Genomic DNA, 15605 nt, shown 5'->3' on the forward strand with positions numbered 1-15605 from the left:
GGAGGCCCGGGGAGAAACATCCAGCTCCAGACAAGTGGAGTACCTCAGGGTTCAGTCCTGGGACCACTCTTGTTTGGTATCTACTTCTCTGAAGTACAGGCCAAGATTAAGGGACTCTGGCAAACAAAGTTTGCAGATGACTGCAAACTGAAAGCCATTATTGAATCCCCAAATGATGTGGATATTCTACAAAAGGGTCTTAAAGAAACAGATGCCTGGTGCCAGAGCCATGGGCTCAAGCTTAATGCCAAGAAATGTATAGTTAACCCTTTGGAAAAAAAATGTACCCATGAATTACCACATAGGTGGCAGGACACTAAACATCGAAAGTGTGATGAGAGACTTAGGGACACAGGTGGACAGTGGTCTCACTTTCGATAACCACATCGCCACAACAGTCAGGAAATCCTTCTATGTGGCACACCTCATCACTAAGGGCTTTTCATCCAGAAAAAAGGAGGTCATTGTCCCACTGTACTCATCCCTCATTAGACCCAGTATAGAGTATAATGCCCCGTTTGGTATGTACCTCACAAGACATCTGCAACAGCTGGAATGGCCACAGAAATACCTCACTAAAAGAATCACAGGCCTAAAGCAGATTCCATATGCTGACCGTCTAAAAAAAACTCCAGCTATACTCTGTGGCGTATTGTCTACTCAGAGGCGATCTCTGCTTAACTTACAAGGCCATGTCAAACCCTGAGCTGTTGGACATGCTCTACTTAAAGAAATTCCAATCCCTCAGAGCCACACGCTCCAGGGATCTAAACCTTATCATCACAATGAACAAAACATGCTGGAGGGATAGGTTCCTGACCCAGAGACTCTCCATACTCTGGAATAGACTGCCCATACATGTCGAGCAGAGCGCCTCATTGGGCCTCTTCAAAAGGAACCTTGATGATTGGATGGGAGATAGGAAATTCACTCCAGGGAATCATGTCAGTCGCCCAGCTAGACAGGGGCCCAGAGAAGTAAATATTGTGGGAAGAAATATCCAGGGAATTGTTATGGCTAGGCTTGCATAGGCCTTAGGGCTGATAGCCTAGTACCACCCTATGCACCTATTCCATATGTCTACATCTTTTAGACTGCTTATGCACAACTCTCTGCCTTTCATCAAAGTAAATATTTCTGTCTTGGACTGCCAAAGAGATTCTGGAACACCACAACTAAGTAAGGGAGCATTATGCCATCCTGCTTTAGTACTTAGCAAGTCTGAGACCTGCAGTAATTCCTGATAGAGGAAATGCCATTGCTTTTGCAGATTCTGGCTGGCGAAGAAAAACTCGATATATGTTGGAATTTTACAGTTTACACTTACATGGATCTGTCCTCAAAAATCTGCTTTTACACAGCTGTGCTGTTATAGTAAGACTATTGTAATACAGTACATGCATTGTGGGAACATTCTGTCTTTAACATACAGAAAATTTGCAAGGCAAGGCTTGTAAACAAAGCAGAAACAAAGTTAAATGTGAAAGGTTGGGTAACAGACTTGGGAGCTGAACTTAGAGAAATTTAGCTTGGAAACTTGATATTTTTTTATACTTGTACAGTCTGGATAACAGTAGTATTTCAGTGGCCACAAATGAGAGGATTCACCAGTTTATGTAATGTTGCAGGAGGGTAATTTCCTACTTTTTAAATATTTCTCCTACAGGAATCTCTTTAATAAAGAATTTAACTGTAGCTGAATATTTAATATTTGCTTTGTAGTGTTCTGACTTTAACAAGACACATTTTCAATAGGTAGACTTGTAGGCAGTGGTTTATTTGAAAATTAAAGTGTGTAATTATTTGTATGCCATACAAGCTGAGGCAAGCTCCTTTCAGAAACATATTTGAATTGAAATCTAGATGAGTTCTTCATCTGTGAAATTGGAAATAGTGTGTGTGTGTTTGTGTGCGTGCGTACTAAACTCACCTAGATGATAATGGGGATAAAGATAACAGTGGGATTGGTTTAACTACATTTGAGGTGGAGTGCTGCCTCTTTAAAGGTTTGAGCAGGTTTACGATATAATCTAAATGTAATAGAATGCAGTGTACAGAATAGTCAGATGTGAGAATAAGATGTGTTTCCATGGATTTGGATGGGAGAAGAAGTTAATTTTCTATTTTCATCTTTTTTGTAGCTGTTTACAGAATTGATTGTGGACATGGATCCCTTTGAAGCTCAGTCCACTCCTGCATTCACCGACATAAGAGATTTGGCACGAAGGTTTGCCCTAACATTTGGACTGGATCCACTCAAGCATAGAGAGCCCATTGTAATGTTGCACAAGTAAGTCACTATGTAATTTTCTCTTTATCAGACCAGTAGCTTTGACTGTAGTTAAGCTAAGAAGATAGGGTTAAATGTGTTTTGCTTGTACCCTGTGCTTAAATTAACTGACCTTTTCTGTTGTAATTGTTTATAATCTATTAGTTCCTTAGGATAAAGAGGTTTGTTCAGCCTCTAAGAGACAGGACCCCTTTTCTGACTGGGGATCCATTCTGTAATATATGCTGTATAATTTTGTCACTGAGGAAGTTGAATGCAGACTATAGGTATTGTGCTACATTTCATTGACACTACAGCAGTTGAAGTTGATGTACAAACTTGAAGCTTCAACTACTCCCCCCCCCCCTCAGAAGGCTTCCTGACCACCATTATAGTGAGTTCACACCACATTGTTTTATATACTGACAGCATGTTCAGTCAGCCACAGAGAAAAAATGAAAAACTCGCTCTCTAACACACCAAATTACTGCCAGCACACACAATAGAAGGCACATCAGTAGTGTTTTTCCAATTGGAAAAAGGGAAACCGATATCAACAAGTATAAAACTTGGCCACTTTTACACTTGAGCAAGTGTGGCGAGATTAGACTATAATACCTGTATATCCCATCCCTTTTCGGTCCACATTAACTCATATGACATAATTTGGCAGTTTAAGGTGATTGTTTTCTTTGGGACAGATAATCTCATTTGCATCTAGAGGAAGATGTGTACTTCTCAGGTCCTATGTTGAGATTTGTAAGAAAACGCACAACACATTTGGACTTTTTTCCATTAAAGACCAGCACAAGAAACTTCTCTGGGGCAGTACTACTATATTGCACAAGTATACTTTGTTACTATCACCTTACGTTGCTAAATTCATACATCATGTCATTACACTTTCTTCTCCATACCATTTGCTTTACGACTCTTGCAGCAATACTAGTCTTTTGGATATTTACATGCTATCCAAAAATGAGTGCACAAACTGAAATGCAGATACTAATTTGGTATAGTAATTTTGTGCGTTCTTCAGTGTTTATTTTTAAACAAGAAACATCTTTATTGCATTATGACTTATGACATAGGCAGTCAGTACATTTATATAAATGAAAACAAACCATATTGATGTATTTTCAGTTGCAAATATTGTACATCACGAATCATTTTCTGTACAGTAATGTGTGATCCAAAAATCTGTCTTTCATGTGCCCACAACCAAATATGTTCAACTCTTTAGTATGATCCTTGTCTGCTTATGGAAGAAATCAACACCCCTTCCCATTCCCACACCCGGCATCTAAAATAAAATAATACATTAGTGCTTGAATTTTAAAAAAAAATATATATATATATATATATATATATATATATTTACATATATATATATATATATATGTATATATACACACACACACACACACACACACACACACACAAATATACACGCCGACTAAAAGCTTTACCTTGCGTAACAACAGAAAAATTTGCAAGTAAACCTTACACTTTTGGACAGCCTCTCAAACTCTTAAGACATTGTATATCTTTTTTAAGTTGCAAAAAGGTTGTAATTATCTCATTTGTAGTGAATATTTCTGTAGTCAAAATCCCAAGTCAAACGCAGAACCAGGAAAGAACAGAACTAATAACCAAAAAATATTCCCAGGTGAAACTGACTGCTTAGGAGCCACAAATCAAGGGTGAAGTGTTCATTTAAGCTTTAAGTGAATACAAATAAGCTTTTCATCAGTAAGAATTCATGTCAGAGAAAAACTGTTTTAGTGGTGTTTTTTAAACTTTACTTCAGGTGTTTTCATTTTGTCACAATTAAACTTGATTAAGACCATTAGTTGATAACGAACCCAGAATCTCGATGTTGTGAAATCTAGAAATTAAGAAATAAAAAAAAACATGACAACTGCTAAAACTATGATGTGAGAGTGTTCAATCTCGCCGTTTGTTCTTACACCTGGGTTCGGAGCCGATCCTCGGCTCCGTGTCGGCCGCTTGGCAAAGCTCTGCATCGAGAAGAAGCTCGAGACCAACCTAACTCCCACAATCCCCCTCTGCCTTTATCCCAGATCTAGTTTGCCGCTGCAACGTTCGCATCATTTTGATGAGCTCGGACCACCTCAAAGCTAAGATTGATTATTTCTTATATTTCTTGTATTATTTTTTGTATTCAAACTTCTCTAAAGATTGACTGTGTGTGTGTGTGAGTAGTGTATCGAGGGTTTCTCGGTTCCGTATATAATTTTTATATACTTCTTTGAGTTATTCCCTCTGGGCCTACCCCACCCTTAACTTTTCTGGAATTGACTATTGGATGTGACTTTATTAACAGGATTTGACAAATATTACTGGCTTTGACTTTCTTTACTGGATTAGACATTTAGTACTGGCTATTTCACTGTTTTCTGGATTGGAATTTGTAAACATGTCAGAAAAAGCTAAATCAGGCTTCAAAAGGTACCAATGTGAACAGAAGATGTCTGTCACAGACAATCACAGTTCCTGCGTCTACTGTCTTGGCCCTCTCCATCTGCAAGAAGACTGCTCCATCTGTCATTCTTTCAGTGGAAGGGTCATGACAGATAGGCGCAGGAAACTTATGGATAGGGGCCTTTTGAAGCCTGCATTCCAAGAGGCTCTGGATGCATCAGACCAGGCATCTAAATCCTCGAAGGAATCGAAGACGTCAGAGCCCAAGTCATCGGCTCCGAGCTCTTCATTCAAAGTTCGATCACCGGTTCCACAGACTTCGGGGCCGAGTGTTGAACTGTTGTCAGTTACCGAGCCTCGAGTCTTGGAACCGGTGACGGAGCTTCCTCCTCCTGCACTTTTGAGGTTGGCTCCGTCTTTGATTCCTTCGACGCGTTCTTCCAGGCCCCTCTCCGACACTGATGTAGACCGCGTGGTGCAGAAATTGATGGAGAATACAGCCTTGTCCATCATCTCTGTCTCCTCCCAGTTGGTGTCGAGACTCGAAGGCCTTCCCTTATCTCCACCTATTCCTCCTCCGAGGCCTATCTAGTCTTCGGAGCCGGGAGAGGCTGACCTGGTGACTGTGGAGCCCTCGGTGCCGGAACCGTCTTTTTCTCGATCGGTACCGTTCACCTCGACTCCGTCGGATCCAGTACCGGAGTCTCGGAGCCGAAGATCCATCCTTGGATCTGGGACTGAGAGTCGAACCGATGTTTCGGTTCCGACACTCCCTCTCAGGGCCTCGGCTCAGATCGACTCGGCTCCGTCCTCGGGGTCGATGCCTTCGGTGCCTGTCTCGGGAATTCCTCCGACTTCTTCGGAACCGGGGGATACCTCGACTCGGGACCCGGGGGCCTTCGAACTCATGAGGAAGGTGTTGTCTGTTCAGACAACCACTTCAGCAAAAACAGCTTCTCCTTCCCATAAAGGGCCGTTATCCTCCTCTGCACCCACGGCTACATCTAAGCGTCGAGCACCAGTGTCTCAGCCACCCCTAGAGGGTGCCCCCTCTTGCTCGGAGGCTTCTTGGATGCCCCGAGGAAGTTCCGAGGAAAAGATTGTGTAAGAGGAGACACTTAGATTTTCCACAAGAATCATTGACATCGGACACTGACTTAGATGAGTCAGAAGGGTCCCCAAAGTCACCCTCAGAGGATGTCTCCTTTTCTGACATCCTGGAGATCCTAAAACAGAGAGGTGATTGGCAATCCCTCCCCCCTTCTGAGGATGAGTCAGTCTTGCTGAAGGCATTCGGTGCTCGCCCTTCCTCCTTCTGGGTCACTCCGCCCTTCGATGAGTTGATGGAACTGATTGCTCGAAGGGCGTGGGAGACACCTGACACGGTGGAGCCAGTCCCTAGAAAGCCTAACAAATATATTACTGCCCCCCAAGATAAGGCTTATCTGACAAAGGGAGTGCCAGTGGACGCTATGGTGGTGGCAGCGGCCACGAAAAAGGAGATGTCTGAATCTTCCTCATCTGTCCATCCGCCTAACAGAGATTCTAGGACTATGGACAAGTATGGGAAGCGCATTTTTAGTTCAGCGGCTTTTTCTATGCGATCCCTGAACTATTTGACCCATTTCACATGGCTACAGAGGGATCTAATCAAAGAGTTGGGAGATACCCTCCAGGGTACTACAGATGCTGCTGTCTCAGAGAAGGTTACAGCACATCTCAATACCCTTACATCTATTGTAAACTCGTCCATGAGGCTGATCTCATACGCAGCCGAAGGATCGAGTAGGGCAGCAGCTTCAGCGATTGCTCTTCGTAGACAATCCTGGATGCGCTTATGTTCATTTGCGGAAGCCTTCAAGTCTTCCTTTACTAACGCCCCATTTGATGGTGCCACTCTCTTTGGCCCCAAAGTAAAGGAGACCCTTACCCGGTGTGAGCAAGAGGAAAGACTATGTCTGCTGTCGGAGTCCGTTTTCCACCCCATCCAGACCGTACCCCAAAGGGCAACGTGGTGGAAAAATGTGGTTTCAAAACCCCAGGGTTCTTTCCCAGGCGCACAGGGTGATACCCCTCCAGAGGCAGAGGAGGGGCAGAGGTGGAAGACGTCGCCCTGGCGGCAGAGGGGGTCCGCAAAACCAAGGTGACAGGGATACACTCCCCGGGAAACCTTTCCAGCACTCCTGAGAGGAGGCCCGACTGTCCTGCTCTGGAGGCAGTCGGGGTCGCTAGCTTTTACCCTCAGGCCTGGCAAAATCTTACATCAGACAATTGGGTAAAAAGCGTTGTTACCAGAGGCTACAAAATTCCCTTCCTATTGCCCCCAATTCCACAGAAAAGAATCCCAGATGTGCCGCCCCATCTGCGAGGCCCTGCAGCTATAGAAATTTCAAAGCTGCTAGAAAAAAAGAGTCATCCAACCAGTCCCAGCGGACCAAAGAGGATTCGGAACTTACTCAAGGTTCTTTTTAGTTCCAAAAAAGACAGGGGACTGGAGGCCAATTCTAGACCTAAGCAAACTCAATACCTTCATCAAGAAAGAAAAGTTCCGGATGGTCACGCTTCAATCGATCCTTCCATTCTTACAGAAGGACGACTGGATGTGCTCAATAGATCTAAAGGACGCATACTACCACATCAAAATGGCCAGGGCGTCCAGGGATCATTTGCGCTTCCGGCTGGGAGCCAGTCACTTTCAGTTTCGAGCCCTGCCCTTTGGTCTGACCTCAGCCCCCAGGGTTTTCACTAAATGTATGGCAGTGGTAGCATCTCACTTGAGATGCCTGGGATTCCAGGTGTTTCCGTATCTGGACGACTGGCTCCTTTCTGCCACCACCGAGCGTCGACTGATTCAGGCCAGGGATTACACACTACAACTTTGTGTTCATCTCGGAATTTCCGTAAATTTCGAAAAATCTTTACTACAGCCATCACAGCATATCTCATTCATAGGAGCAGAATTGGATACGTGTTGCTTAATTCTAAGGCTTCCTCCAGAAAGGATAGCCTCCCTACAAAACCATATATCTCTTCTTCTGTCATCCAGAAAATCCCCAGCGAAACTGGTTCTGAAGGTTTTGGGTCTCGTGGCAGCTTCTCTCATTGCGATACCCTTGGGAAGACTGCACATGAGAGTTCTTCAATGGCTACTGTTTGCACAATGGTCGTTCCAAAAGTTACCCCTGACACACGAAATCCACATCGCAAACATATGCAAATCACACCTGGCTTGGTGGCTCCAGACTTGCAATCTCTCCAGCGGGAGACAATTTGTGCTGCCCACCCCGACAGCAACGGTGACCACGGACGCTTCCCTGATAGGGTGGGGGGGCATCTTTCAGGGACAGACAGTCCAAGGCGAATGGACCAATTTGGAATGCAATCTGCACATCAATGTTCTAGAGTTGAGGGCAGTGTTTCTAGCGTTGCAACACTTTGCTCCCCTTCTTCCTCTAGGGACAATTGCAGTCCAGACTGACAAACATGTCTGTAGTCTGGTACATAAACAAACAAGGGGGAACCAAGTCTTACCAACTATGCAGAGAGGCCATGAGAATCTGGCAATGGGCGGAGTCCACGGGTCGCTTTCTGATAGCAACGCACATCCCGGGGTTATCCAACGTCATAGCGGACAGGTTGAGCAGAGCCATCCTGTTACCTCACGAGTGGTCCCTCAAACAGTCAGTTGCGAAGGAAATATTTCGCAAGTGGGGCCAGCCTTCCTGCGATCTGTTTGCGTCTCCAATGAACGCCAAATGCAGAAGCTATTTTGCCCTATTACCCCCTCCAGGGGAAGTCCCCAGGGATGCCCTGGTTCACGATTGGCCCCCGGGTCTCCTGTACGCTTTTCCTCCTGTTTCCCTGATTTCAAAATTTCTACAGAAAGCCAGCAACCTGCAAAGGACAATTATCCTCATTGCCCCATTCTGGCCTCGTCAAATATGGTTTCCCTTTCTTCTGGCACACCAAATGTGGGAACCCTGGATCCTGGACCCAGAGCCGGATCTACTGACCCACTCGTCAGGGGCTCTCCACCCGTCGCTTCTCTCCCTCAGACTAGCAGCTTGGCTGCTCCGCTTCCCTTCTTAGCCAGGTCTGATCTTCTATCCCCTGCAGTTCAAAATATCCTGGTGGCTTCTCATAAAGCTTCCACTACAAAGATTTACACTAGTAAATGGAAGCGTTTTGTGCACTGGGCAACTACACAACAATTGGATCCCGTAATAGCTCCTCTGAATAAGGTCTTGGCGTTTTTAACCGAATTGTTCCACCAAGGGGCTTCTCCTGCCACTTTGAGAGTGCAATTAGCTGCCATATCAAATTTTCATGTGGGAGAAAGTGGGGCTCCTATTATGGCTCACAGACTTTGTAAAGCCTTTCTAAAAGGATCTTTCCATATTAGACCACCAGTTAGAAGTCCTACTTCACCTTGGAACTTGAACCTTCTTTTGTCACAGCTGATGCTACCACCTTTTGAACCAGCCTCTTCCTGTCCTTTGAAGTTTTTGTCATGGAAGACCCTTTTTCTGGTGGCTATCACATCGGCCAGGCGGGTATCGGAGCTTCAAGCTCTTTCAGTTAAACATCCTTATTTGATTTTTCACCCTGACAGAGTATCTCCTCGCACTAATCCATCCTTTCTTCCCAAAGTTTGCAACGTTAATAATATTAATCAGTCCATTGAACTCCCCACCTTTTTCAAAAACTACTCCAATAAGTTGGAATATATGTTACACAAGTTAGATGTTCATAGACAACTCAGATTTTACTTGGACAGAACAAAGGATCACAGAAAAACAGACCAGCTCTTTGTAGCCTTCTCAGACAGCAAGAAGGGTATGGCAGTTACAAAACGAACCCTGTCCAAATGGCTTTCTGATTGTATTATTTTTGTTTATACTGCCTCTGAACAAACTTTACCTGTCAAGCCCAAAGGGCACTCTACAAGATCAGTATCTACATCCCTGGCTCATGCAGCCCGCCTGCCGTTAGACACTATTTGTGCGGCTGTCACTTGGTCTAAACCACATACCTTCATTTCTCATTACAAAGTAGACAGGATTTCTAGGGACAGGGCAACCTTTGGTTCCACTGTGCTCAGGAACGTTCTCCCCTGAGTTCCTCAGGAACATGGAGCTAGGGACGCTACCCAGGTGTAAGAACAAACGGCGAGATTGAACACTCTCTCATATAGAAGTTATGTCCTTACCATAACGTTCCATGTGGAGTGTTCATCTCGCCTTTGTTCTTACATTCCCACCCTCCCACCCTCAGGAAGAACGTCCAGTTTAGGTGTCTGGTTTGTTTCTCCTGCTTCTGCCTTGAGCAGTTGTTGTGCTATGTAAATAGGTTTATTCTTGTTTGGCATGAATGTGTTATGCTCTCTTCTGTTCTCTGCTGGTTTGCTTGCAAACTAGATCTGAGGTAAAGGCAGAGGGGGATTGTGGGAGTTAGGTTGGTCTCGAGCTTCTTCTCGATGCAGAGCTTTGCCAAGCGGCCGACACGGAGCCGAGGATCGGCTCCGAACCCAGGTGTAAGAACAAAGGCGAGATGAACACTCCACATGGAACGTTATGGTAAGGACATAACTTCTATTTTTTGAAAATGGGTTACTACATCCCCTGCAACCTAAATATACTAACTCTGAGCTCGCTCTACAGTGAAGACAACAGTAATGTACAGTACTATACAGTGCAGAACGGCAATATTACTGTTCTCTTCACTGTAGTGCACGATCTCGGAGTTAGGATATTTAAGCTGCAGGGGTGTGAGGGGTGCAGGGGGGCATGCCCCCCCCCCTGCAATAACATAGTTTAGCAGTTTCTTTTATTTTCAAGATTTCAGAAGCTCAAGATTCTGGGTTCGATATTATGAATCTCGCAATTCTGATCTTTCGAAATGAAGAAGTGGACCCATATATATGCGCGTGTGTGTGTGTGTGTTTGTGTATGTATGTATATATATATATATATATATATATATATATATATATATATATATATATATATATATAGTTTCACTTCATAATCTCGAAATGCTGAAATCTCGAATTTCAGCATTTCAAGGCCATAATGCCGAAACCGTACAAAACTGAAACTTCACAAACCCGAAACCACAACATACACCACACAAAAACCACAACACCCACACCACAAAACAAACACAAAACACCAAACACGTAAATACCTACACTACACAAAAGCAGGGGGCAAGCCCCCCTGCACCCCCTCACTTATATATACTAACTCTAAGGTCGCACAAACAGTAACAGACAGAACACTCGCTCCCAGACTTTCCACATTCCTTCGCGCATACACAAACAGACACACATCCAGCAATTACACACTCATACGTTAACCTACGTACCCTACCCCACACATACAACTTAAAAACAATCTAACACACAGACTGCCACCCAAAACCCTTAAAAAGCAGTCAGTTACCTTACACTCCACTCAAATCCATACACCACATCAAACTACATCCGTTATAAACACCGCACGTAACGTAAAGCCATAACGGCAAATTTGAGAAATTCGAATTTGCAATTATGCGCTTTCCACATTTTAAAATTCTGCTTTCTAGTCACAAAATGCTGATTTCAGCATTTCGAGATAAAGTGAAACTATCTATATATATGTATGTATATATATATATATATATATAATACATACACACACACACACACACACATATATATATATATATATATATATATATATATATGTATATGTATATGTATAATATATATGGTTTCACTTTATAATCTCGAAATGCTGAAATCTCGGATCTGTATGAATTAATTCAGTGAGTCTGTTGTATTCTTAAGAAGTCTTACTGATGAAAATCTGATTTATATTCACTTAGAGCTTAAATAAAGATTTCACTCTTGTTTTTTGTGGCTCCTGCGCAGTCCGTTTCACCTGGGAATATTTTTTGGTTAATATTTCTGAAGTGTCTTCTGTGCCACTGCTTGTAAAATGAGAAGTTTGACATTGTATGGAATAAATTGTTTTTATGTAAAACTCCTCATGATGTAGTAATGCTATGCTTCCCTTGTCTTTTAAAAGGATCCATTGGCTTGTTGTGACTTACCTGGTAAACAAAATGAAACAAATTCCTAAAATGTGTTGAGAAAACATTTTCAAGACCTTTTAAACTTATGGCTAGGTAACTGTGTCTGGCAGGACAGAGCAAGTTTGTTAAGATGCAGTTAAGCATGCACAGTATACGGGCATACTGGATTTTGCAGAGTAATCTGTGCTTCTGCAACTATACAGAATGCTAGCTTGCACTGAGTATTGCACCCTTATCTCCTGCCACGCAGATGTACATACCTTTATGAGGCAATCTGATTAGAACATCTGAAAAAATGCAATTAGAAATTACAGGTTTTCTCAGGTCTCTGAGTTCAGACAAAGTCAAGGATCATGTCAGTACTGTAGATGTCTTCGCATTTCTGCATTAGAGCGTGACAACATGTTTCTGTTTATATTTGACCCTGTTTATTTCTCATTTCTGTTTTGAGCACCCATTTACAGAAAGAAAGGGAGTGGAGTGTGCATGCACAGATCGTGAATTTTTTAAGAGCTGGAAATTAATGTTGTATTGATGACATTTTGGCAAAAACAGTACTTTATTAGAGGTAAAAGAGCTGCTTTACTCAGCAGGTTTTGTGTTCAAGAGAACCTTTATTATTATGTGGTGATGTGGCTTAGTTGGTTAAACCACCTGCCTAGTAAACAGGAGATCCTAGGTTCATATTCCGGCTGTGCCTTTTTTCTGAGGAGAAGGGCAGCTGCTTAGTGGCTAACTTCACACAGCTGTAGACAGTAGACATCTGCTGTTATTAAATCATGTTTGTGTTGTATGTTTTCAGATACCTTCTCTGTGGGTACCCTTATCCGCATATACTTCTGGTACTGAATCCTGCAGTGAAATACAAAAATGTAAAATCTGATGTCAGGTTAACAACTGCTTGTTCTAAATGTTCTGATCATGTGTCTATGCCTTACTTTGCATTCATCATCAAATCAGAGCTTAGCTAGCTCAGTGCCATATCTTGGCTTTAGTGTTCAGATATCTAAAGTCCTTCAGAAGATAATTGCCTTTGTTTGATGATAATTCTTCCCCTGCTTGTGTCAGGTTGCTTTATTTAGTGCCTTCCTTTCCTTTAATCTAAAGATTGAGTAGAAATATCTGTAAGGAGTATCTGCTTTAATTTAGATACCATATTCCTCGTGTGATGTGTAGTATCTCATTTCCTTCCTAGTTTTTATGTTTTCTTGTACACTTTGAAGGAAATGGCCTGTTGGTTAATCATGTATGATACACAGTCATTTTGTGATGTTTCAGTACTTGTTGTTCTGTCTGCCCTTTATCCCTTATACTTCACTTTATACATATTTTGGCACTTTTTCCATTCAAACCCATTTTGCCATTCAAGTTTGTCACTTGTTCTGTAATTGGTAACTTGTTTTCTTTCTTGCTTTTGTACGTAGGTTTGCTAACTTCATTATTCTTTCCTCTGCTCCATTGTTGTGTACTTTTGCCCCTGCTGTTACATTTTTTATAGGTTTGCACTTCTGTTATTGGCAGACAAAGAGGGTGTATTCTTTAGATGTTAAGTTGTCAATCTCGCCTTCATTCTTGCTGGATGGGTTCGGAGCCGATCCTCGGCTCCGACTCGGCACTTGCTTTAGCTCGAGAACTCCTTTTACCAGCTCGAGGCAACCCTATACCCCATGATGCAAGGCGGAACTACCTCAGATCTCGTTTGCCGCTTAGCGAAAGAGGTCTCCTTTGCCAGCTGAGGTAAGTTTTTTCTTGGTAAAATAAGAAAAAGTGTAGTTAGGGGTTTATTTTTTCCCTTTAGTGTTAGTTTAGTCTGTACTTAGTTACAGCCCACCCTATTCCCTTCCTTTCAAACTTTTATAAAAAAATTTCAGTTAAAGTTTTTAGTCAGGCCTAGTTCCCCAAGTTATTCCCTTCCTGTGTGTCTGTGTAAGGGATTAATTGGTGTGTTTGTTGGGACTGTTTGTGTTTTTCCCTTCTAGGATGTCAAAAGAAGGCAAGGTCTCAGGCTTCAAGAAGTGTGACCAGTGCTGTCAGAAAATGTCTCTGACAGACGGTCACACTTTCTTGTGTTTATTGCCTGGGGCCTTTGCACCTGCAGGACTCCTGTGCGTTGTGTCATGCTTTTAGCCAGAGAGTCCTGCAGGAAAGGAGGAACAAATTAATCCTCCGAGGTTTACTTAAACCTGAAGGTTCTCCTCCTAAGTCAGGGTCAGGAAAACCTCTTAAGCCACCGAAGGTTCAGGCTACAGTGTCCAAGCCTCCTCCGGTGGCTCCGGCTCCGTCGGAGCCGATATCGGCTCCGGCTGGAGTCGATACTTCTTCTGTTCGAGTAGTGGGTTCGGTGCCGGCCGGCTCCGATACCCTGACTACTGTGGCCTTGTCGGCTGGAGCCGACGCTGTATCCAGCATCGGAGCCGAGAAATCCTCTGCTCCATCTGGAGTTCTGGGGACTTCGGCGCCGGTGGCTGCGCCACGTAAGAGATCGCGGTCCCCCTCTATTATGAGTATCCATTCGGCTCCGGGATCTCCTCTTTTGTCGGAGCGGAGCCATCGGAGCCGATCTTCGAGATCTTCCAGGCTGTCTGACTACGATTTGGAGAGGGTGGTAAGCAGGCTGTTGAAGTCTCAGGCACTGGCCCAAATGCTCCATAGCCCGTCTCAACAGACTTGGCTGTAGCCCGATTCTTGAGATTCCTCCTCCGACTCCACACCAGAGTTGGGCGGAGCTACGTGGGACAGGGACTGTTTCGATGCCGGAGCCGATACATCCTTCGGCTCCGTCGTCTTCGGCTCCGATCTCCTCCTTGAGACCTTCCTTGGAGGGATCCGGTCGTCGGGTTTCCACTGTCGGCTCCGAGGGGGCTAGTGGCATCGGACCCTTGTCCGACCCCGCTCTCCCTCTTGGGGCTTCGGCTTTGGTAAGCTCGGCTCCGACATCGGCCTCGGAGCCTTCTCTCTCCTTGGAGCCGACCATTCCTGTTTCTTCGGAGCGGGTGTGTTCCGGTCTCCCGGGCAGAGGAGCCTTTGAGGTGATGAGGAGTGTCCTGGCCTCTGAGCCTGGTCAACGGTCTATCCCTCTAGCTCCTCCCTCAGCAGTGCCTGCAGGTGCCTCTTGCCAGCCTCTTGCTCTCAGGCCCAGGGATCCATCGCCCCAGGTTTCCCCACTGGGAATTTCCACCTCTTCCGAGGTTTCTCCTGACCCTGCAGGGGAACCCCCTCGGAAGAGGACGTGTAAGAGGAAACACACAGACTCCCCTGAGTCTACCACATCTGATACCGACTTAGATGAGTCGGAGGGTTCCCCGGTCCCCTCTGAGGATGTCTCCTTTTCAGACATCCTTGAGCTCCTCAAACAGAGGGGAATTGGCCTCCATTGACCCCTCCGAGGATGAGTCGGTATACCTGGAGGCTTTGGATCCCGACCCTCCACCTCCTGGGTGTCTCCGCCTTTCGACCCACTCATGCAGGTAGTGGCTCGGAAGGCGTGGGCGGCTCCAGATTCTGTGGAACCTGTTCCCAGGAGACCATCCAAGTTCATCACGGCCCCTTCGGATAAACAGTTCCTGTCCAAAGGTGTCTCTGTGGATGCTATGGTGGTGGCGGCGGCCACTAAGAAGGAACTGGCGGATCCTTCAGTGCCTGTCCATCCTCCTAATAAGGATTCTAGGACCATGGACAAGTATGGAAGCGGATGTTTTCTTCAGCGACCTTTGCTATGCGTTAAGCTGAATTACCTTTGTCACTTCACCAGGCTTCAACGAGATATTCTCAAGGAACTGGGAGAAGTAGTCCAGGATCCTTCTGCTGCTGGGGC

General features: G+C 44.5%; 1 protein-coding gene across 1 annotated transcript in view; it reads left to right on the plus strand.

Annotated features, from left to right (window-relative positions):
* Nucleotides 1–15605, plus strand: part of STAG3 (stromal antigen 3) — a 4836058-nt gene that overhangs the window by 3429492 nt on the left and 1390961 nt on the right. Inside the window, exon 28 of the mRNA XM_044077272.1 lies at nucleotides 2142–2290. Coding sequence (XP_043933207.1) covers nucleotides 2142–2290 — 149 coding nt within the window. The remainder of the gene's footprint in view (nucleotides 1–2141; nucleotides 2291–15605) is intronic.

The sequence above is a fragment of the Protopterus annectens genome, chromosome 7.part0 (assembly GCF_019279795.1).
Source record: "Protopterus annectens isolate FY-2018-M chromosome 7.part0, PAN1.0, whole genome shotgun sequence".
In the NCBI taxonomy this organism is placed as follows: Eukaryota; Metazoa; Chordata; order Ceratodontiformes; family Protopteridae; genus Protopterus; species Protopterus annectens.